This window comes from Mastigoproctus giganteus, chromosome 13 (assembly GCF_048544385.1).
Source record: "Mastigoproctus giganteus isolate SK-2022 chromosome 13, ASM4854438v1, whole genome shotgun sequence".
NCBI classification, from domain to species: Eukaryota; Metazoa; Arthropoda; class Arachnida; order Uropygi; family Thelyphonidae; genus Mastigoproctus; species Mastigoproctus giganteus.
The window spans coordinates 28,801,371-28,825,337 of NC_143587.1; the positions used below are offsets into that span (position 1 = coordinate 28,801,371).

The following is a 23,967-nucleotide window of genomic DNA, read 5'->3' on the forward strand; positions in this document are numbered from 1 at the left end:
TTGGTACCCCTTTACATCATATTTTTAAGGCGCCTCCGTAGCCAGGTGGGCAGGAGCAGCAGTGCGTAGCACACGCTTCTTGATTAGACCGGGGTTTGAGCCCGTCACCACCAAATACGGAGGATGCGGAAAGGTCAGGGAATGACCACTGCATATTCCCGGAGCAATATGGCCTTAGTTGCTAATGCTCCTAAAAAAAAACCAAACAACAACAACATATTTTTAAAAGGAAAAACTTTGTTTTTACTAGTACACTGAAAGGACAGAATTCATGGGATACCTGGTTCCTGGGCAGTGCGACGCTTTTACCTCTCATGCTAGTGGACGACCCATCACTCATCAGGCATATAGGTACACTGCATTTACGTAGACGGTAATTCGATGTCAGTATGGATAAACATTGTGAGTTAACTGACTCTGAAAGAGGGATTATAGTGGGTGCCCGACACATGGCTCACTCTACTGCAGGGGTTGTACAGAAATTGCACTATCCCCATTTGACAGTATTGAGAGTGTATCGGGAATACTCCATTTCTAGAATACCATCTTATAATGGACAGTGCTGTGGGCAGGGAAAGGTGGTGGATGAACACGGCCATCTTTTTCGCATTGTTTCAGCCAACTGGAGAGCAATAGTGGCACAAATCACTGCTGACTTCAATGAGGGAGGTGCCAGAAATGTCTCCACTAAGACTATCGGGCAATCATTAGCCTCAATAGGTTGTGGAAGCTGCCAATCCACCAGAGTCGCACTGCTAACACCATGATACAGGACGCCTGAACTGGGCGAAAGAACATCAGCACTGGACCTTGGATAATTGGAGACAGCTCTCCTGGCCCGATTTCGAACAGACAGGAAGGTGCCTATCTGATAGAAACCGCATGAAGCTATTCACCCGTCATGTCAGCAAGGAACTGTTCAGGCAGGTGGACAGTTGGTAATGTCTGGGGCATGTTCAACTGGCACATGTTGGGACCTCTGGTGGTCTACATGGATCTCTGAATGGTCCAGGTTACGTGTTCATCCTTGCAGAACATCTGCATCCCTTCATGGTCATCATGCACTACAGGGCAATGGACTCTTCCAGCAGGACAATGCACCTTCCCACAGAGCCCTGGTGACTAGAAGATGGCTCAAAGAGCATTCTGCAGATTTTACCACCATAGAATCACCTCCCACCAGGGGTTTCCCTCATCTCCGCGTTGTATTCTTTGTACCTGTGACACAGAACTCTGTGGAGGCCAGAGATTTAAAGTGTGTGGGGAGTGGTTTGTTGTGTAGTGTTATGTTCTGTTGTTTCTCTGACCATTTAGCCTTTGGGCCCCTATTGGGACCCACACTTTGCCATGAGGAGGCAGGTCAGGCACCCAGTAGATTATTTAAGTACCTAATTTCCGAGGATTTCGGTGGAAAGGCCTATATAAAAAAAAAAAAAAAAAGAATTTGGTAAGGCCGAAAGAGATTTACGAGAAAGCAGTAGAATTTAGACGTTGATTAGAATTTTGCAGCATTGTTAGGGGATATGCTCGGTCAGTTTAGTTAGAGTCTGGGGGAGACTGACGACTGGAATAAACAAGTAGAAAGATGGGGATGATAGAGTAGGCATCCCCAAAGAGTTTAGTGGAGACGAGCCCCACCAGGCGAAGTATGGGGGAGGCCGGGAGGGGAGGAGACCGAAACCAGTCTCCTCCCCTCCCTGCCTGGGGATGGGGTTTTAAAGGGAACCAAGTTTGAGTACCCAGTTCAGATCGCCAAATGCTATGTTGTGTTGATTCCAGTAGGATGGTCAAAATGCCCATCCTGCTCCGGGAGTAGGATATATTAGCTGACAGTGGGGGGGGGGTTGGAGAGACACGTTTACTTCATTCTCACTCTACTTACATTCTATTTTTATACTTTTTTCTTATATTTTATAATATATTTTTTTTCTGTTAGGTTATATATATATATATATGTGTGTGTGTGTGTGTGTTATTTATTTTTTTCCCACTCACTCATCTTTTTTGCACACATCGGGGGGGATGCAATGGTGTGTAATGTAAATTTAAATACTAATGCATAATGGGCTAAATAAGCAAAAATATAAAAGATTAAAACTAGTGTTAGTGTGTACTTAACTCTAATATTTATGGTTTGTGTTCTTTTTCTCACACACTCATTTGTTCTTCTGGCTTTCATTTCATTTGTTCGACTCTTTCTTTCTGCACTGCACTCTCTGGGCACCTCAACTTACTGTTATTCTTCAGTTGTGGTGCAGGCCAGGGGAGAATGCAGTGATAGTGTTTGTGTTGTTAGTATATAAAGTAAAGTAAGTTATTAACTTTTTATTCTTTCGGCCAATTACATTTGCTCTTCCACTCATTCTCATTTGCTCTTCCATTCCACCAAAACTGACATTTATTCCCTTTTACCATAATTCCCAATTCACTTTTTCACTCAGTGCCCAGCCTATTCATTCTGCTTTCATTCTTATTTATTCTACATTGCATCCCCTTGCTACTAGCTTACTGATATTTTTCAGCCAATCTGCTTCCCTGTCTGCCTGTACATCTTCCTCCCCTACGTGGTTACTTATTTGGTGTGCCCCAGGTTCCTACACGTGGCAGGGTAGTCCTGGGGGGGTGCCCATGTCAATGAGGTTTTGTCATGTCGGGTTTCTGTCAGGGTACAGAATACTGCTATCCCGACAGTTTTTAAGTCATCGTCTGGGCGTGGTGGGAAACGTGGGCAATTTTTACTATTGATTGTTTAATTGCTGATGGGCTGGATTGCCCTTCTTTGGATAATTCTGTGCGTTTCAAATACTTTCTGTATGAAGGTTGTTAAAGGCTTTATAGTTTTCCTCTTCTATGATGAACAGATGTTCCCCCCCCCCCCCCAGAAGGGGGCAATCTGTGCTATTAGCTCTGTTCTGCGAATATCATAAATACATTTATATAGAATGTGTCCCAGTCTTCACTCTTGCCACAGGTGCAGTTTGGGTCATCAGTCAGCCCTAAGGAGGTTAGTTAGTGGTTAGTTTAGACCTGTCAATATAAATGCTGTAAAAACGTCCAGGGGCGTACCACTTATGTGGTTTTGGGCTAACCATTAACACCCATGTAAGAAACCGTTTGGTAACCAGACCTCTGGTTTCCTGCTCCCACTTTGTTTGCCATAACTTGTGGAGTTCTGTGGCTGTTCTTTTTCTTTCAACGTTCAAGGTGTTGGCTGTATCAAGGGCTATCCCCAGAAATTCTGTGGGTAGGCCCTTTAAAGTCTATAATATAAGCCTCTTTTGGCTACTTCCAGATAAAGTGGGAGAACTGGCCAGCAACTGTAGCGCAGGTGTGCTTACTGCGCAACATGCTCCGGTAATAGTGAGAAGTATTGTCCTTTGTATTAATTCTAATTTATTCCTATTTCTTACTATGGCCAAGTGAGTGAACCACGCACCAGCTATAGGTGATAACGGGTAGGAACATTGCATGGCATATGATTACCAGTCTTTCTTTTGAGCCCCCAGTCTGCTTGACTGATCCTAGCAGTCATACCTGCATAATTTCTCACTTTCTTTGCCAAGTAGGTCAAATGGGGATAAAAAGTTAATTTTGAATCAAAGAACACCCAAGATATTTTAGTTCTGTTATCATTTTTATAGTAATTGTGTTAATTTTGATTTGTTTACATCTTATGTCCAAATTGCCTTTTAGAAGTATTTCTTTGGTATTTTCAGGTGATATTTTGAGTGTGTGCATTTGTGCCCACTCCTGCAACCGCAACAGGGCAGCATTTGATCTTTGCTCTACAACCACTCACATGTTATCTTTTACAAGGAAAATCATGTCATCTGCAAAGGCCAGGCTTTCCACGGGGCCCAGATCCAAAGCCAGAAATTCATCCAGAAGAAAGGGCCAAAGATTGAACCCTGCGGGCAACCTTTATTCACAGGGCGTGTCAATTCCTGGAACCTTGTGTGTACCAAGACACTTCTGTCTGTAAGGTAGCTGTTTATTACCTTATAGAGGTTTTGTGGGGCATTTGCCTGGCGAAGTCTCCTAAGGACACTAGGCCACCAGAGTGAGTCAAATGCCCCAGCAAAGTCAATGGAGATTGCCAGCATATATTTCTCCTCTGAGTTTTTAACTGTTGTCAGTAGGTGGTGCATAGTGTCCTCCGTAGAGTTGTCCTTAAAACCATACTGATCGTTGGAATGTAAACCTGGTTCTGTGTAGTATTGAGCTAATCTGCTATATATTAGTCTTTCATATATTTTCCTTAGTACAGGGAGTAGGGCTATTGGTCTATATGATTTGGGATCACTAGGGGGTTTCTTGGAGTTTTTGAGAATTAATCTTAACACAACTTTTTTCCATGTTTTTTGGAATATACCTTTTGTCATGCAGTTATTATATAGTGCTATTAATTTGTCTGGTGGAATTATGGACAGTGGTGCAGCAGGCATGGATGGAAATACCCATGGAATGCTTTTGTAAACTAGTGGACTCAATGCCTTGCTGTGTGACTGCCCTTAACCGGGTGAAAGGTGGGCCCACCTGTTACTAGGTAGGTAGGTATCCCATGATTTTTGCCCACTTAGTGTAATATGAACACAATGACACAAATTTAAATTAAATTTTTACTGAAACTGATACACAAAACTACGTAATAATCCTATCCTATACATATTTCTTGAATTGTCCTTCCACCTGTCTGTCCCCCATTCTTTTTTAAAAATTGTTTAAAATATAAAACTAAAAAGCACTAAACTAAAAAAAATAATAAAACAACATTAAAAAATATTTATGCATTCAGCTCACGACTTTTAATTTTACATAAATTTTCATGCTTTAATTGTAACAAATACTTTGTCATCCATATCAGTGCTCTGTGAAATATCATTTTCTACAGCAATTATTGCAAGACCACTTAGTCTTTCTTGAAACATTATAGATCTTAAATAATTTTTAATGATCTTTAATTTAGAAAAAGATCTTTCACCAGTGGAAAACGAAACTGGAAGAGTCAAAAAAATTCTCAGTGCTATCGCAACATTTGGACCTACATTTATTATGTTATTGCTACATATCATTTTAAGAAACTATTGGATTGTCACTACTAATATTTAATGATTTCAGCTCTTCGAAAAGTTTTTTGTCATTTATATTACTTTAATATGTAGCAGGATCTGTCAATTTTATATGTAAATTACTGCAATGCATTTTAAGGTCTTCATTTAAATCAGAAAAATTTAGTAAGAAGTTGAAACACTCATCTATAGCTGCTAACTTATCAAATCTAGTTCATATTGAATTTATTGCTGCATCTAAAAGTGTAAAATAACAGTCCACCTTATATTTTAATTTTCAGTCTGTGATTGGGTAGTCTGGCGATTTGTAGGCAAACTGATTTTTTATGCTTCTTGTTCTCAAAGCTGCCACTGTGGGAAATGTGGTTTCCAAATCCAAGTCATTAGATAACAAGAAAACCTCAGAAATACATTTTTCAAAATATTAGTCAGACCTTTTCATTTCAAAATATTTTATCAAATTGTTCATGTACATTCCGCAATATTTTTTTTAGAATTTTTCAACATCTTACTAACAACGTTGACTTTATTCAGAATATCATACCATACGATGATTGATATAACAAATTTAAAAGAATGAATCTTTGTGGCAAGGGTTTGAGCAAATTTTTAGTATTTGTCTAATTGTGGTCAGATATTAATTGTAACAATGTGTCATAAATTTCATCAAGTTGAAATCTTAATGGCACAACTACTTTTATTCTACTTTCCCAACCAGTATCACTCACTGATTTTAATGTGAAATTTGGAATATTTTCCATTAATTTTTCCCATCTGTATGAGGAGGAAGAAAAGAAAGTGTATAACTCTTGCACGCTATCAAAAATTGAACAATTTCGAAAGTGACTTTTGCTGCATCATTGATCACTAAATTTAAAGTATGAGAATTACATGGTACAAACATTGCATTAATATTTGCATCTTTGATAAGTTTTTGAAGGCCAATATATTTTCCACTCATGTTGGAACCGTTTCTGTAACCTTGACCCTCATGTTATATAGTTTTAAGTTATATTTTTGGAATAAACCATTTAATATTAATGTACATAACTCCTTACCTGTCGTATCACGGTGACTACAGTGGTCGCAGACAGTTTTTAAATTCTGTACAGTGGGATCAACTGATGACGTTACCATCAGCAAATTCTAAGTGGGAAGCATTCAAGGAATTAATCGTGGAAGCTACTAGATTATTGTTCAAGGTTTAGGCCTAAATGGCTGTCAAATGAACTAATGATACTCGTGGCAGAGAAGAAAAATGCATGGAATACATATAAATTATTAGGCCACACAGAAGCCTATGGCAGATATAAGCTAGTCTGTAATCAAGTCACAAAGGAGATTAGGCAAGCGAAGGCAGATTATGAGAAATCTTTGCAAAGGATGCTAAAAAAACATCAAGGATTTCTTTACTTATATAAACTCTAAAAGGAAGGGGATGAATCAGATTGGTCCACTTGATATCGATGGTTCGACTGTTGATGATCCTGCTCAGATAGCAAACAAACTGAATGAGTATTTTGCATCTACATTCACACATGAGTTATTAAGGATTGAAAATGCCAGAAGGTTATCAAATTGTAGCAGGGTGCTTAATGATTTTGTAATAACTGAGAGCAAAGTGGAGGAGAAATTGTTGAAGTTAAACATAAGAGAGGCACCTGGGGTGGATGGGATCTATCCAGTTATATTAAAGGAGGTGGCAAAGGAACTAAGCAAACCCTTAGCCATAATTATGAGAGCATCCTTGGACTCAGGGGAGGTCCCCACGGACTTGATGTGTTAATGTATTCCCAATTCACAAAGGGGGGATCGAAGGGTGACACAAGTAATTACATACCAGTTAGTTTAACTTCTGTTCCGGCTAAAATAATGGAGTCACTGGTTAAAGATGCACTGCCGGATCATTTAGACAAGACTGCAGCAATAATTCAGACACAGCATGGGTGTGTTAAGGGAAAGTCTTGTCTGACAAATTTCGTTGTATATTATGATGTGGTTACAAAGGAACTGGATGCAAAAAATAATTTTGATATCATATACTTGGATTTCAGGATTGACACTTGTGCACAGAAGACTACTGTACAAATTGGAGCAGAATGGTATTAAGAGTAAGTTGCTACAATGGATAAAAGGATGGTGAGTAGGAGAAGATAGAGGGTGGTAATCAATGGGCACTGCTCTTCATGGACTAATGTTATTAGTGGTGTCCCACAGGGTTCGATGTTGGGTCCACTGTTTTTTTGTATATTTATCAGTGGTATTGATGAAGGTATATCAGGCTTAGTTTTGAAGTTGGCAGGGTTGTTAATGAGAGTAATGGCAGTGTGCTACTGCAACAGGATCTAGAAAATTTGGGCAAATGGGCTGAGAAGTGGCAACTGAAGTATAACATTAACAAATGCAAAGTAACCCCAGAGGAACGTACCAACTGTGTGGTACTACACTTAAGGTGGTAGAAAATGAAAGACCTGGGAGTAATTGTGCAATCAGTTACGAAGTTTTCTGAGCAATGCAGACAGGCTACAAGAGCAGGTCATGGAGTTTTGTCAATGATATACAGGAATTTTGCTATCAGGGAAAAGGAGGTGATTGTCCCTTTCTATAAGGTAATGGTCAGGCCACGCCTTGAGTACTGCGTACAGGTCTGGAGACCTCATTTTAGGAAGGATGTAGATTTGCTTGAGCGTGTACAGAGAAGGGCAACAAGATTGGTTAGGGGAGTGAAGGGATCCTCTTACCAAGAGAGGCTGAAGTTCTGCAAATTACAGTGGCTGGAGACTAGGCACCTGCGAGGTGATCTGATTGAGGTGTATAAGATCTTGAATGGGTTGAGCATGCTGAATTTTGATGGGATTCTTCCAGTTGCTCAGATTACGAACCTAAGGGGGCATAAATTCGAATTGAGGAACGACAGGTTGTAGAATATATGTGCGGAAATTTGCCTTTAACCAGCTGGTGGTTAATTGCTGGAACAAACTTCCATCTGTTGTTGTGGAAGTTGATAGATTAGATAAATTTTAGGAGGGACTGGACAAACATTTAGTGGGAATGGTTGTGTAATTTTTTTTTTTTTTTTTGGCTGCTGCTACATAAGATCATACGCTTGCTTTCTTGCATCACATGTCACGATTACTGTTAATTTCATGAAATCCCAAAAAATGTTCTCTTATTTCTACATCATTGCTGATATAAACAACAAAACATATGATAAATGTTAATTGTTCAAAATGGCTACTGTTGGGAGTCACAATCTAGAATAATTGAGAAATACTTGCTATTTTCGACTTTACCTAATATTTCTTTCCTTATTTTGTCAGCAATTAAAGAAATAATTTCATTCTGAAATTTACTTCCCTGATAATGTGGAATATGGCTAATATATATTTTTTAATATTGGAAAGATGATCCATTATATATGGATAAAATTTAGCTAACATTTCAATTGCTTTCAAAAATCACGTTATTGGGAACATAGAATTCACTTGAGGAACCACGAAATGGTAGAAACTGGCCAGCTAAATATTGAACAACAGCAAAAATTCGTTTCAAAATTTCAGTCCACCGATTTTTCTCTAGTTCAAACAAGCGACTTTGTTCTTGATCTTCAAAAAGGCCTTTAAGGTTGGGAAAGTTCATGTTCACAATATTAAATTAATACACCAACCGTTTCAATTAACATAGTTTAATTTTTACAAAAATAATGGATATTATAAAATAATCTATTTACAATGACTGACTTACTATACATTATAATAAAATAAAATGCAATAAAATAAAATTAAAATTTAAAATACAATAAAATATAAATACTTAAAAGCATTAAAATTGTGCAATTGTAGCTTTCGGGGGTGCCTGCCTCCTTTCTTAACAACACAGCACATTAAGCAACACATCCTTAAGTATCAGTTTCACGGCACATGTGGTTGACCAGATGCATGAGCAGTATATTCTTCGTGTGTACCAGAACTGGAAGCGGCTCGGGGGCGGGGAAGGCAGAAACGCTCATCTTTTGCGAGGATTACAGCCTCGAAAAGGGGGTGAAGCCAAACATCCCTATCTCTATTCATAGTATTATTTTCAGATGAATCAATCCACAAGCTCTCGAGCCACTTGCGGTCCCAGAATTTATGTGCCCAGTCAAGGATGGCAGCATTATCTGGGGAGACCTGGTGTTGTTTTTCCCAAAAATGCTCGGCAATAGCGGACTTGCTAAACTCTGTATAGCCCTCGTGTGTTCCCCCAGATGATCTTTGAGCCGCCATCCCGTTTCCCCCACATAACTCTCCCCACAATCTGGGCATTTTATCTCGTATATGACCCCCACTGCTAGAATCCCTTGCAATGGGGTCCTTAACCTGCAACACTACTGTGTGCAACCTCCAACCCGGAAGCTGCACACAGCGTGCCTGGTAGGTATGGAATATCCTTACAGTACGTTCTGAAAGGCCTGGATAGTAGGGAATGTAGGCTGTGGTGACTGGAACAGACGGAACTCTATGACTAGGCTCCACACCCCTACTATATTTATCTAAGATCCTCTGGGGGTAACTGCATTTCATAAGATCCGCCGAGATTTGTCCGATTTCTTTTTCTCTCTCCTCAGGGGGTACTACAATGCGTCCCAACCCTGTCCAGAAGTGCCTTAGCGATGCTGTTCTTATGCTGTAAAGTCTGCGCCGACTTGTAATGGGTTTTCTGGCTCCTACACATTGCTTTCCTATAGACTGTGGTCTTAAGTCTAGAGCCTTCTCTCTCTGTACACCATTACATCCAGGAATGGGAGGGCACCATCTACTTCTACCTCTGAGGTAAACTTAATGAACGGAGAGAAACCGTTGAGAAAACAAAGCACATCCTCTTCTCTCCCCTTCTGAACAAAAGTGAACGTGTCATCCACATATCTCTTCCACTTCCGCATAGGGAACTCCAATCTTTCAAAGATTCTATTTTCTAATTCTTCCACAGCTAAGTTTGCAACAATGGTGCTAATGGTAGAACCCATTGCTGTGCCATGAACCTGCTTGTACATCACCCCTTGAAATACCATAGTGGTACTTGAGAGGCACAATTCTACACCACAGCAGATATCCTCCATATTTAAATGAGACCTAGCACTTAAAGTTTCATTTTTCTGTAGGGCCATTTTAACACATTGGACTCCATGATTTATAGGGATACATGTAAATAATGACACCACATCTTACGGAATCATAGTCTCATCCCCCCCTATAGTTTGGCTCTTCACAAAATTAACAAATTCTTTACTATCTTTAACCATGCACATAGACCGTCACACTATAGGGGAAATCAGCTTAGCCTAAAATTTAGACATAGCATAGGTAGGGCTACCAATGAAAGAAACAATGGGTCTTAGTGGGACCCCCACTTTGTGCGTTTTTGGTAGCCCATAAAACCTGGGAAGTTGACACCCCGTAGCATGCATGGACCAAAACATCTTTTAGAAATCTTTCATGTTTTCAACCAATGCTGCAAAATCTTGTTGACGTGTCGTTCCAGGTTGGCTAATGGATTTCTTTTGATGACCTTATATGTAAAGTTTTGGTCCATTCATGCTATGGGGTGTCAACTTCCCAGGTTTTATGGGCTACCGAAAACGCACAAAGTGGGGGTCCCACTAAGACCCATTGTTTCTTTCATTGGTAGCCCTACCTATGCGGAACTGGAATTTGGGGAATACAATGTGTATAGAAAGGATAGACAGGACAGGAGGGGAGGAGGGGTTATGCTATTAATTAAGAAACACATAAAGTCCAAGGAAGTGAAGCCAGTCGACATCGATGGACAGGGCAGTGCCGAATCAGTTTGGTGTGACATAAGCATAGGGAAATCAAAATTGAGAGTAGGAGTGTGCTATAGGCCTAATGACTCTGATGAGTATAATAAGATATTGTACAGGGAAATAGAGTGGGCCAGTAAATCAGAGAGTCTTATAATGGGGGATTTTAATTTCCCAGATATTGACTGGAATTTGTGGGTTGGTCACTCGCACACTAGCAAGGCTTTTGTGGATTTATTGGATGATTGTTTTCTACACCAGCATGTTCGTGAGGCAACAAGAGGGAGCAATACTCTTGATCTGATTATCAGTAGTGACTCTTCATGCATTAAGAACCTGCAGATAAATGAACCACTAGGTGGCAGTGATCACAGTGTGTTGAAGTGGGATTTACTCAAGGAGGTAACTACCATCAGAGGTAAAGGGAAGGGTTTTTGTTTTCGTAAAGGCGACTATGATGGTCTGAGACAGTATTTAAATTCTATACAGTGGGACCAACTGATGATGTTACCAACAGCAAACTCAAAATGGGAAGCATTCAAGGAACTAATCTTGGAGGCTACCAGGCTTTACATACCAACTAAGAAATATTGTTCAAGGTTTAGGCCTAAATGGTTGTCAGATGAACTAATGAGACATGTGGCAGAGAAGAAAAATGCATGGGATACATATAAATTAATGGGTGACATGGAAGCCTATGATAGATATAAGTTGGTCTGTAACCAAGTCACAAAGGAGATTAGGCAGGCAAAGGCAGACTACGAAAAATCCTTGGCAAAGGATGCAAAGAAAAACAGAAAAGAGTTCTTTACATACTTGAACTCGAGAAGGAAAGGGATGAATCAGATTGGTCCACTGGATATTGATGGTTCAACAGTTGAGGATCCTGCTCAGGTGGCTAACAATCTAAACGAGTATTTTGCATCTACATTCACGCATGAGGAGTTATTCAGGAAGGAGAATGATGTAGGTAAAGTAAACATTGGCAGTGAGCTGGATGATTTTGTAATAACTGAGAGGAAAGTGGAGGAGAGATTGTTGTGGATAAACATAAAAAAGGCACCTGGGGTGGATGGGATCTATCCAGTTATATTAAAGGAGGCAGCAAAGGAAGTATGCAAACCCCTAGCCATAATTATGAGAGCTTCTTTGGACTCAGGGGAGGTACCCATAGACTGGAGATGTGCAAATGTAACCCCAATTCACAAAGGAGGATCAAAGGCTGACACAAGTAATTATAGACCTGTTAGTTTAACTTCTGTTCCAGGTAAATTAATGGAGGCACTGGTTAAAGAAGCACTGCAGGATCATCTAGACAAGAATTCAGTTATAGCTCAGACGCAGCATGGTTTTGTTAAGGGCAGGTCTTGCCTGACCAATTTGATTGGATACTATGATGTAGTCACAAAAGAACTGGATGCAGGGAATAACTTTGATATTATATATTTGGATCTTAGAAAGGCTTTTGATACTGTTGCACATGGAAGACTGCTGCACAAATTGGAGCAGTGTGGCATTGGAGGCAAATTGCTGCTATGGATAAGGGGATGGTTGAGTGGCAGAAGACAGAGAGTGGTAATCAATGGACACTGCTCAACGTGGACTAATGTTATTAGTGGAGTTCCTCAAGGTTCAGTGTTGGGTCCGTTGTTGTTTTCGGTGTTTATGAATGATATTGATGATGGGATATCAAGTTTAATGTCCAAGTTTGCAGATGATACAAAGGTTGGCAGGGTCGTCAAGGACACTACTGACGCTATGCTGCTGCAACAGGATCTGGAAAGGTTGAACAGATGGGCTGAGAGGTGGCAAATGAAGTTTAACATTGACAAATGTAAAGTACTGCATATGGGAAACAGTAACCCCAGAGCAACGTATCAACTCTGCGGTACCACACTGACAGTGGTGGAGAATGAAAAGGACCTGGGGGTAATTGTGCAGGGAGATATGAAGTTCTCTGAGCAGTGCAGACGAGCTGCAAGAGTAGCTCATGGTGTCTTGTCAATGATATACAGGAATTTTTCTAGCAGGGATAAGGAGGTGATTATTCCCTTGTATAAGGCAATGGTTAGGCCACATCTTGAGTACTGTATACAGGTCTGGAGGCCTCATTTCAAGAAGGATGTAGAGCTGCTGGAACGGGTACAGAGAAGGGCAACAAGATTAGTAAATGGAACAAAGGGTTGCTCTTACGAAGAAAGGCTTGAGTTTTGCAAATTACAGAGTCTGGAGACTAGGCACCGGCGAGGTGATCTGATAGAGGTGTATAAGGCCTTGAATGGTTTGAGCATGCTCAATGCCAATGGGATTCTTCATCTTTCTCAGAATAATCACCTCAGAGGGCATAAATTCAAATTGAGGAAGGACGGATGTCGGATAGATGTGCGGAAATTTGCCTTTGGCCAGCGGGTGGTTGGTTGGTGGAACCGACTTCCATCACTTGTTGTTGAAGTTGATAGCCTAAACAAATTTAAAGCTCAACTGGACAGGTATTTCGAACGAACGGAGGGGTGAAATGGGAGAGGGTTTTTTTTTTTTTTTGGGCTGATGCTGAATAAGCTTGCTTTCTTGCATCGTATGCCTCTACTAATGCTAATGCTAATGCTATGCTATGTCCAAATTTCTGGCTAAGTTGATTTCCCCTATAGCGGGACGGTCTATGTGTGTGGTTAAAGATAGCAAAGAATTTGTTAATTTTGTGAAGAGACAAACTATGGGGGGGATCAGACTATGATTTCGTTAGATGTAGTGTCATTATTTACATGTATCCCTATAAATCATGGAGTCCAATGTGTTAAAATGGCCCTGCAGAAAGATGACACTTTAAGTGCTAGGTCTTATTTAAATATGGAGGATATCTGCTGTGGTGTAGAATTGTGCCTCTCAAGTACCACTATGGTATTTCAAGGGATGATGTACAAGCAGGTTCATGGCACAGCTATGGGTTCTCCCATTGGCGCCATTGTTGCAAACTTAGCTGTGGAAGAATTAGAAAATAGAATCTTTGAAAGATTGGAGTTCCCTATGCGGAAGTGGAAGAGATACGTGGATGACACGTTCACTTTTGTTCAGAAGGGGAGAGAAGAGGATGTGCTTTGTTTTCTCAACGGTTTCTCTCCGTTCATAAAGTTTACCTCAGAGGTAGAAGTAGATGGTGCCCTCCCATTCCTGGATGTTAATGGTGTACAGAGAGAGAAGGCTCTAGACTTAAGACCACAGTCTATAGGAAACCAATGTGTAGGAGCCAGTACACAGATTACAAGTTGGTGCAGACTTTACAGCATAAGAACAGCGTCGCTAAGGCACTTCTGGATAGGGTTGGGACGCATTATAGTACCCCTGAGGAGAGAGAAAAAGAAATCGGAAAAAATCTCGGTGGATCTTATGAAATGCGGTTACCCCCAGAGGATCTTAGATAAATATAGTAGGGGTGTGGAGCCTAGTCATAGAGTTCCGTCCGTTCCAGTCACCACAGTCTACATTCCCTACTATCTGGGCCTTTCAGAACGTATTGCAAGGGTATTCCATACCTACCAGGCACGCTGTGTGCAGCTTCCGGGTCGGAGGTTGCACACAGTAGTGTCGCAGGTTAAGGACCCCATTGCAAGGGATTCCAGCAGTGGAGTCATATACGAGATCAAATGCCCGGATTGTGGGGAGAGTTATGTGGGGGAAACAGGACAGCAGCTCAAAGATCGTCTGGGGGAACACACGAGGGCTATACAGACCGTAGAGTTTAGCAAGTCCGCTATTGCCGAGCATTTTTGGGAAAAACAACACCAGGTCTCCCCAGATAATGCTGTCATCCTTGACTGGGCGCATAAATTCTGGGACCGCAAGTGGCTCGAGAGCTTGTGGATTGATTCATCTGAAAATAATACTATGAATGGAGATAGGGATGTTCGGCTTCACTCCCTTTTCGAGGCTGTAATCCTCGCAAAAGATGAGCATTTCAGCTTTCCACGCCCTCGAGCTGGTTCCAGTTCTGGTACACACGAAGAATATACTGCTCATTCGCCTGGTCAACCACGTGTGCTGTGAACCTTGATACTTAAGGATGTGTTGCTTAATGTGCTGTGTTGAGAAAGGAGGTAGGCACCCCCGAAAGCTACAATTGCACAGTATTAATTCTTTTAAGTATTTATATTTTATTGTATTTTAACTTTTTACTTTTATTTTGATTAAATTACTTTTATTTTATTATAATGTAGTCAGTCATTGTAAATAGATTATTTTATAATATCCATTATTTTTGTAAATATTAAACTATGTTAATTTAAACAGTTGGTGTATTAATTTAATATTGTGGACATTGTTCTTTATCTACAGTTTGTTTTGTTAACATTGACTTCATTGTAAAGTATTTATTGTAATTAGAAATATGAGTAAAAGATATTTCATTTCATTGCAAATTAATGCTAGCATGGTTCCAATCGGAAAGGCCAGTTGAACACAATTGAATATTTTACAACAGAAACAATATACACTGAGTGATCACTGAATTATGATCACCTACCTAATACTTTGTAGATCCTCCTTTTGCCTTGTGTACAGCATCTATCCGACATGGCATTGATTCAACAAGATGTCGGGAACATTCGGGAGATATGACCAACCAAGCTGTGTGTAATGTGGCTAGCAATGGAGGTATGGAGGTGATTGGTGTATCCAGACACCTGATATGCCTTTCCATAGTATCTCAAGTGCTCCATGGGATTGATATCGGGCGAGTTCAGAGGCCAGTCGATATGCTGGAAGTCAGAACTGTGTTCCTCAAACCATTCCTGCACATCAAATGCCCCAATGGCTCAGAGCATTGTCCTCTTGGAAGACACAATCGCCATTCTGGAAAAAGTGTAACAAAGCAGGGTGTACACAGTCAGCAAGCAGTTGACAATAGCGGAGACCACTGATACGTTGTTCCACATGCACCAGGGGTCCAAGTTTCTGACAGTGAAACATGCCCACACTATACAACCCCCTCCACCGGCCTGCACTTTTGGTATCATGCACGTTGGATGAAGATCCTCGTGTTGTTGACACCAAATCCATACACGACCATCTACGGTGTGGAGTAAATAACGTCACTCATCCGACCAGCACACCTTCTTCCAATCTTCTAAGATCCAACTTGCATGCTCTTTGCACCAGGCAAATCTTTTACACTGATGAACCTTGGTTAGGAGAAGATGCCGTAGATGCATCTGCTTGTATAGCCCATGCATGTGACACATGATCATGCCAGATATTGTTCCAAGTTGGACCATGTTGTATTGGGTAGTCCACTCTTTAACAGTGCTACTTTAACAGTGTTCACCTGTACGAGTCGTCAGACCCAGCACTCACCTCTAACGTCAACCTTTCGCTGACCTTTGCAGTTTTGTTGTCAGGTCGTTGTTTAACCATTTTGACGCCAGTCCTGTTACACTTTAACAACGGCGGCTCTTGAACACCCCACCAGTTCAGTCATTTGGGAAATCGAGGCACCAGCTCATCGAGCTCCCACAATTTGCCCTGTATCAAAGTCCGATAAATCCTTCCTTTTACCGATCACACTTGGAATTTTACTGCCTACTGAACCACTGACATCTTATCTGTGCTACCTAGGTCGACTAACTGCGCACTCTCATGCCTCACGTGGTCAATGGGTCGCATTCAGTTTTCACAGGGGTGGTCAGTGATCACTCAGTGTATACTATTTGTTGAATGTGAATATATTAACCAGTCACAATTTACCTTTTCGTTGTTTGCTAATGTCCTTGTATAATATATACTTGAAAATCGTCCTTTTTCATTCAAAAGAAATTAAACATTATTCACCTGTTTAGGTCCAGTTTCCACCAACGTGTCTATCCTTTCTTGATAAAATTTTGGTCCGATGACCAGGATCCTTGATGGCTTCTGTGGGAATGTTTTCATCCACTGCTTCTGATTTTTCACCTCCAATAGAAACATAATTTTCTGCTCCACTATAGGTTGGCCTATTACTTTATCATCATTGGAAATTAGCTCCATTTATTAGTGCCAAGTACCACAGGTCAGGTCCAGTTAAAATTTTTACTTGTATTTATCAAAGATATAGAACTAAAATTAACACTGTTGCCTAAAGCAGTTTTCCAAACTTTATATAGCTGGGGACATTTTTTTTGGTACTTCCATTTCACCCATCCATTCACTCCTAAAGTTTGTCCAGTTCTTTGTTGAATTTATTTAAGCTGTCAACTTCCACGACAGACGGAAGTTTGTTCCAGCAATCAACCACCCGCTGGCTAAAGACAAATTTCCACACAATTCTATTCTACAACTGTCTTTCCTCAATTTGAATTTATGCCACCTCAGGTGCATAATCTGAGCAAGAGGAAGAATCCCATCAGCATTGAGCTTGCTCAAACCATTCAAGGCCTTATACACCTAAATCAGATCACTTTACATGTGCCTAGTCTCCAGATGCTGCAATTTGCAGAACTTAAGCCTTTCTTGGTAAGAGTAACCCTTTGTTCCACTCACCAATATTGTTGCCCTTCTCTTTATTTAATCTTATAAAAATGCCATTTATTGTGCATTCACACTTTATAGCTTTTAAATGATTAAGAGAACTGATGTGAATGATGATGATGTTTAAAATATATGTAGTAACTTTGTCAGAAGCAAAAGAATAAAATTTTATCCTTAAATCTAGTTTGACATTCAGTCTATTTCTGTACTTATTTTTGAAGAAAATCTTTAAACAAGAAACTAGTTTCACAGTTGTGCTGTGATTTGCCACAGTTGTGTATATTGCACAGCATTAATAGGATCAAGTGATTATTTGTATATTTTATAAGGAATGTCCCCTTCAAGGGATTGGTACCAGGTCATGGACTACACTTTGGGAAATTCTGGTCAGTGTTATTTTCTGTATTTTAAAAGGTTATTTTCTGTATTTACCCTGGCCTGCAATTAATTAATATTGTTCTCTGTTGCTCACATTATAAAAAAAAGGCTGTATGCACTGTTATCTAAATTTATACTTCAGTTAACTAACTATAAAATTTTTAGGAATTAACTTCATGTTCTGTGAAACTGACTAAACTTTTAAAATATAAAATATAGGATTTTAATTGTAATGGAACATATGAATTCTTTTATTATAGCTGCAGTCTTTCAGGATACTAATTTTCCCTTGGTATTCACCTTGCTGATTATTTGCTAAGAAGTTAAATTAAAATTTTTTGTATAAATAAAATTGATCAGTTCTGTCTTTTTGGAGATTAAATAATTTAGCAATTTATTTAGTGTATGTTTTTTAGCCATAGCTATAAAAGAAACAGCAAAAATTGGAGACCAAGCAACTAGACGTCTTGCTCGTGGAATTGATGACTTGGATTTTTATATTGGAGATGAAGCTTTGGATGCTTCAGGATATTCAGTCAAGGTATGTATTTTAATTTGACTGTTTCATGCCTTGACCATCATGCATTTTTATTTGACTGCTGTGTATCTTTGATCTTTATATACTATAATTCTTATTATAGGAATTTCATCAGGAATTTACAAATTTGGGGATGCACACATCTTATGGGGTGTCCTTATAGCAGGTAAGAATTGCGACAAGGGGCTATAATGGGCATGCAAATCTTCATTGGCCTGCCTAGAGCTTTGATGCAACCCCAATGAACATTTTTGAGATGAACTGGAACAGTGGCTGGAGCAGGTCAGCATGCCTGCAGTCAGCAGCTGATTTGACCACTGTGTTGAAGGGAATGACCAAAATATGCCTCCCGCTATCAGTATTGGTTTAGAGTTTGATTAGGGTACAATGTGTGATTAAGACCACACAACATTAAATGTATGTTCAGTAAAAAGTTCTTTGAAGCATTCAAGAAATTTTCCTTTAGCCAGCGGGTGGTTAATTGCTGGAACAAGCTTCCATCTGTCATTGTGGAAGTTAATAGCTTAAAAAAATTTAAGGAGGAACTGGACAAACTCTAAAAGTTTGTCCAGTTCCTCCTTAGCATTAGCATTAGCATTAGTAGAGGCATTTGATGCAAGAAAGCAAGCTTATGCAGCATCAGCCAAAAAAAAAAAAAAAAAAAAAAAAACCCACTTCCACTTCACCCCTCTGTTCATTCAAAGTACCTGTCCAGTTGAGCCTTAAACTTATTTAGGCTATCAACCTCCACCACAAGGGATGGCAGTCTGTTCCACCAACCAACCATACATTGGTATGCCTACATTGGACATGCCTATATTACTACTACTACTACTACAAGTGTCCAGTTACTTTTGGCAGTGTAATCTATTTTATTACATGTTACTGTGATATTTTTAAATTTAACTGTAACTGTACTATAAATGTTAAAACTAAAGTAAGAACTAGTTTAGATGTTATATATTGTGCTCAAGAGCATAACCTTTTTATACCACACTAAGTTATAACACAAGTGTCTGCAGGTTCCCTTACACCCTTGCTATAACTGGTGAGTGCATTGAACCATTGAAGCTAATTATGCAAGCATCACTGAACTCAGGAGTGATTCCGTTGGATTGGAAAAGTGCCGATGTGTCTCCAATATGTAAGGGCGGTTCTAAGAGTGAAGTGGGAAATTACCGGCCGGTTAGTCTAACTTCAGTAGTAGGGAAAATCATGGAGACAATGATCAAAGTTGGAATTCAGGATCATTTAGATAGAAGTGGAATTCTGATGGATACTCAGAATGGTTGTGTAAAAGGGAAAATCATGTTTAACTAATCTGGTTAGCTATTTTGACAAGGTCACTCAAGAGCTGGACTTTGGGAATAATTTCGACGTTGTTTATTTGGATTTCAGCAAAGCATTTGACTCAGTTTCCCGTGAGCAGTTACTTTATAACCTGGAACAGGTTGGAATCACAGGGAAAATCCTTAGATGGATAACTGAATGGCTTCAGGGTAGGAGGCAGAGGGTTGTGATAAATGGTTATTCCTCAGATTTTTTTTTTTTTTTTTTTTTATGTAAACCCCAAACAGGAGAAGTGTTAGAACCTATAGTACCTAGTACCGTGTTTGGGTTGGAGGTTGAGAATACGAAAGAAGATATTGGACTTGAACTTCTCTAGACTGTAATTTTCAGGAAATACGTATGAAGGAAGGTTGTTCCAGAAAACGGCGAAACAGTTGATTGAATAAATGAGGAAGATGAAAAGTTGGTTCTGTGAGTTTGGATTTGGACAGTAAATGGATGTTGGCTGGCGGCGGCACATGTTCGGACTGTTTTGAAAGAGAGAGCGGGAATTATAGAAGCCAATTCTGAAGAACAGTGCCCATGGAAGTATCTGTAGAAGAGGCATGCAGCAGAAACAGTGCGTCTATGAGACAGCGAGTGGAGAGACACTGTTAGAGATGAATCATTAATTAACCTAACTGCCCTCTTCTGAATGGAATCAAGAAGCCTGAGAGAGGTTTTGGGGGCACCACCCCAGATGTGGAAACAATATTCCATGGCAGGGCAGATTTTTGATTTATACAGAGTGAGCAGCTGTTTGGAAGAAAAGTAATGCCGAGAGCGAAACAGAAAACCAAGTTTTTTTAGATGCAGAGGAAGCAATATTTGTAATGTGCTTGTGCCAAGAGAGATTAGAAGTCAGGGTAATCCCCAAAAGAGATATATCATTTTGCCGAGAAATCGGAGTGTCACTAAAGATAAGCTTAGGAGCAGAATCCTTTTTGTGAGATATAAGACAAGAGTGAGTTTTAGAAGGGTTGAAATCAACTAAGTTGTCTTTGCCCAACTGGAGAATTACCTGAAGATCGGCATTTAAGGAATTGGTAGCAGATTTTCGAGAAGTTAAAGCTGATTGAGCAGGGCAAGGTTTCTCAAAATGGAAAGTAGAATGCAATGTGCTATCATCAGCAAAAGTATGGATAGGATTTCCAGTCAATGGAAGAAGGTCATTAATATACAAGAGGAAAAGAGTGGGGGAAAGAACTGAACCTTGCAGGACACCGGCATTAGTGGAGAAGTTAGAAGACAGAGAGCCATCTACCATCACCCTCAGTGATCGATCAGAGAGAAAACTGGAAACCAATTACTAAAAACAGTTGGCAAACCATAAGATGGAAGCTTCTTTAGAAGACCTTTATGCCAAACACGATCAAAAACCTTTGAGATGTCAAGAGCAACTACTTGTGTTTCACCAAACCTTTCCATTGAATTAGTCCATAAATGGGTAACATAAGCCAGAATATCACCAGTGGATTGACACTGACGGAATCCATACTGGCGATCGTTGATCAGACGGAAGGTTTCTAGGTAGTTTAAGAGTTGGTGGTTAATTGATTTTTCCTTTACTTTAGAAAGAGTAGAAGTAATTGCAATGGGACGATAATTGGATGGGAGGGATTTGTCACCCTTTTTTAGGAACTGGCTGTATATGAGCAAATTTCCAAGCAGAAGGAAAAACACCTTTGGAATAAGAAAGTGAAAAAGGTGGCAAAGAATAGGAGTAAGTTCAGGAGCACGGGTTTTGAGAACAAGTGGAGAAATACCATTGGGTCCTGGAGCTTTCTTAGCATCAAGATTTGTCAAAATCCTTCTGACATCCTTTTGACGGAAGACCACAGGAGGCATTGAATGGAGCGTGTTGGGAATGGTGGGAGGTGTTTTACCAAGATCATTAATACATTAGTTGGAAGAAAAATGGGATGCTAGCAGGTCAGCTTTATCCTTGGCTAAAGTGACTACAGAACCATCTGGTTTGGACAGGTGGGAGCAAAGATGGACAAAAGTTGTGGCCAATGGCTCTGGCAAGAGAGCAGATTTCTCGGCTACCATTAGGGCTGATGGCAGATTGGGTTGATGTAAGAAGTGGGCTTCCCAGAGAATCAGTATTAGGACCACTGTTGTTTTTGATTTTCATAAATGACATCGATGTTATGTCTAAATTTGCCGATGATGTAAAGATTGGTATGGTAGTTAATGATTGCCGTCAAGCAGAGCTTCTTCAGAATGACCTAGATAGACTTCAGGGGTGGTCAGAAAAATGGCAGCTATGCTTTAAACCAGCAAAGTGTATTGCGCCTTGGGAACAGTAACCCCAAAACTTATACACATGGCAGAGTTAAACTAAAGCCGGTAGTGGAGGAAAGGGACTTGGGTGTTACGATACTGTCAGACTTTGTTCTCTGAGCATTGTAGACAGGTTGCAAGGAAGACCCATGGTGTCCTATCGATGATTTATCAAACAATTGCTAGTAGAGATAAGGACGTCATGATCCCATTATATAAGGCTATTGTTAGACCACACTTGGAATAATGTGTTCAGGTATGGAGACTGCACCTAAAGAAAGACATTATACTTCTTGAAAGGGTCCAGAGACGGGTAACTCGCCTGGTGAGATCAGGAAAAGGTTATCTGTATGAGGAAAGACGTCGAATATGTGGGTTTGCACAGCTTGGAAACTAGGCACCTTAGAGGAGACTTGATTGAGGTGTTTAAGGATCTTGGAGGCATAAGCAAAATAAATTAGGATGAAATTTTCACAGTCATAAATGATTTTAGAACTAGGGGACGTAATTTCAAGTTACAGGGGAGTTGTTTAGCTGGATTACAGGAAGTTTTATTTTAGCCAGTGAGTTATAAATTACCTGCATGGGTAGTGGAGGCTGACAGTTTTGGGAAATCCAAAGGTCAGCTTGATAATTATCTATGGGAGGAGGGAAACGCTTAAGTTGTCACTTTCCTTTTCTCTTATTTATTAAATATTATTATTTTATTCTTATCATTTTATTTATTTATTTATTTTTGGCTGGTGCAGCATAAGCCTTAGGCTTCTTTGCACCATGTAGCCATTGCCTAATACTAACTGTCAATATTAAATGCACGTTGGAAAAATGTATGGCCAGAGTCAGTTCATTCAGGAAATATGGTCGAACCGACAGAAAACGGAATCCGTGTGATAGTAGAACTTGCTAAGTTGAAAGGAGGGGAAGGTTTTGATGATATGACTACTATGACTACTCATGGGTAGCATAGTTGGTAGAAATGCCATCGTCCCCACACTGGGTGGAAAAGAACTAATCTCATTGATGATGGGAGGAATTTTTACGGGTCTTTTTCACAACGTGGCTGAGTTAGTCGGTCTCAGAGGGGGGTAACATGGTTTTTTCTCCTGGAAACTTGAGTTTTTTTGTGTAGAAAAATAGAAAATCGACCTCAGAACATGTGCAATTTGAACACACAGAGCAACATAACCTTAGTCACTGATGCTCCTATAAAAAAAAGATATAATTACTGAAGACATTCAAGAATTACTGGTAAAAAAAAGGCTGGCAGAGTGGAAGTGGTTGAAATGGCATCGGAGGCAAATCAAATAAATTCAGAGGATGATAGCGCCAATGAAAATTTTGAACTTCCAAATTTGCACTAAAAAGTATATGGAAAGGCATAAAGTTAGCTGAGCAATTTAGAATCTTATTTTTTGAATTCATATTCTTCGACTGAAAGGAGCCCAAAGTTCAAAGGGAACTTCAAAAATGCTTAGTTCCATACAATGAAATTACAAAGATCTATCAAGCAAAAGCAAACAAATCCAGATTAATGATTTTTTAGAGAGAGTTGAAGTTTAAGGATCTTGGAGGCATAAGCAAAATAAATTAGGATGAAATTTTCACAGTCATAAATGATTTTAGAACTAGGGGACGTAATTTCAAGTTACAGGGGAGTTGTTTAGCTGGATATTTGGATATAAATATAGCTGGATATAAATATATTCATGAAATCTAGAATGATGTATTTTTGGTCAGTTTTGTTAACATTTTGTTAATGAACTGGTGTATTTTTGTTAGCTCTTGGAACGTAATCCCCCTTTTTGTATTGGTTCTTAGTCCCATATAACATGGTTTCGCACTACACGAGATTTTATAGGAACCTAACTACCGTGTTATACGAGGGTTACCTGTATAGCCAGTCCCTAACTAACACAGTAATTGTGCTGTTAAAAATGTTGGGCAAAGTGAAATTCTCATAAGAAATTACATAAATGGGTGGAGATCACCCCAACTTGAATGACATATTTTTAATTGTCCTTTATTATGACTATACTTTAGTTAATGCTTTTTTTTTTTTTTTTTACTTTTTT

General features: G+C 39.7%; 1 protein-coding gene across 1 annotated transcript in view; it reads left to right on the forward strand.

The window, feature by feature from the left end:
* Positions 1-23,967, forward strand: part of Arp3 (Actin-related protein 3) — a 138,565-nt gene that overhangs the window by 36,891 nt on the left and 77,707 nt on the right. Inside the window, exon 3 of the mRNA XM_090387619.1 lies at positions 18,159-18,283. Within this exon, the coding sequence (XP_090243745.1) occupies positions 18,159-18,283 (125 nt within the window). The remainder of the gene's footprint in view (positions 1-18,158; positions 18,284-23,967) is intronic.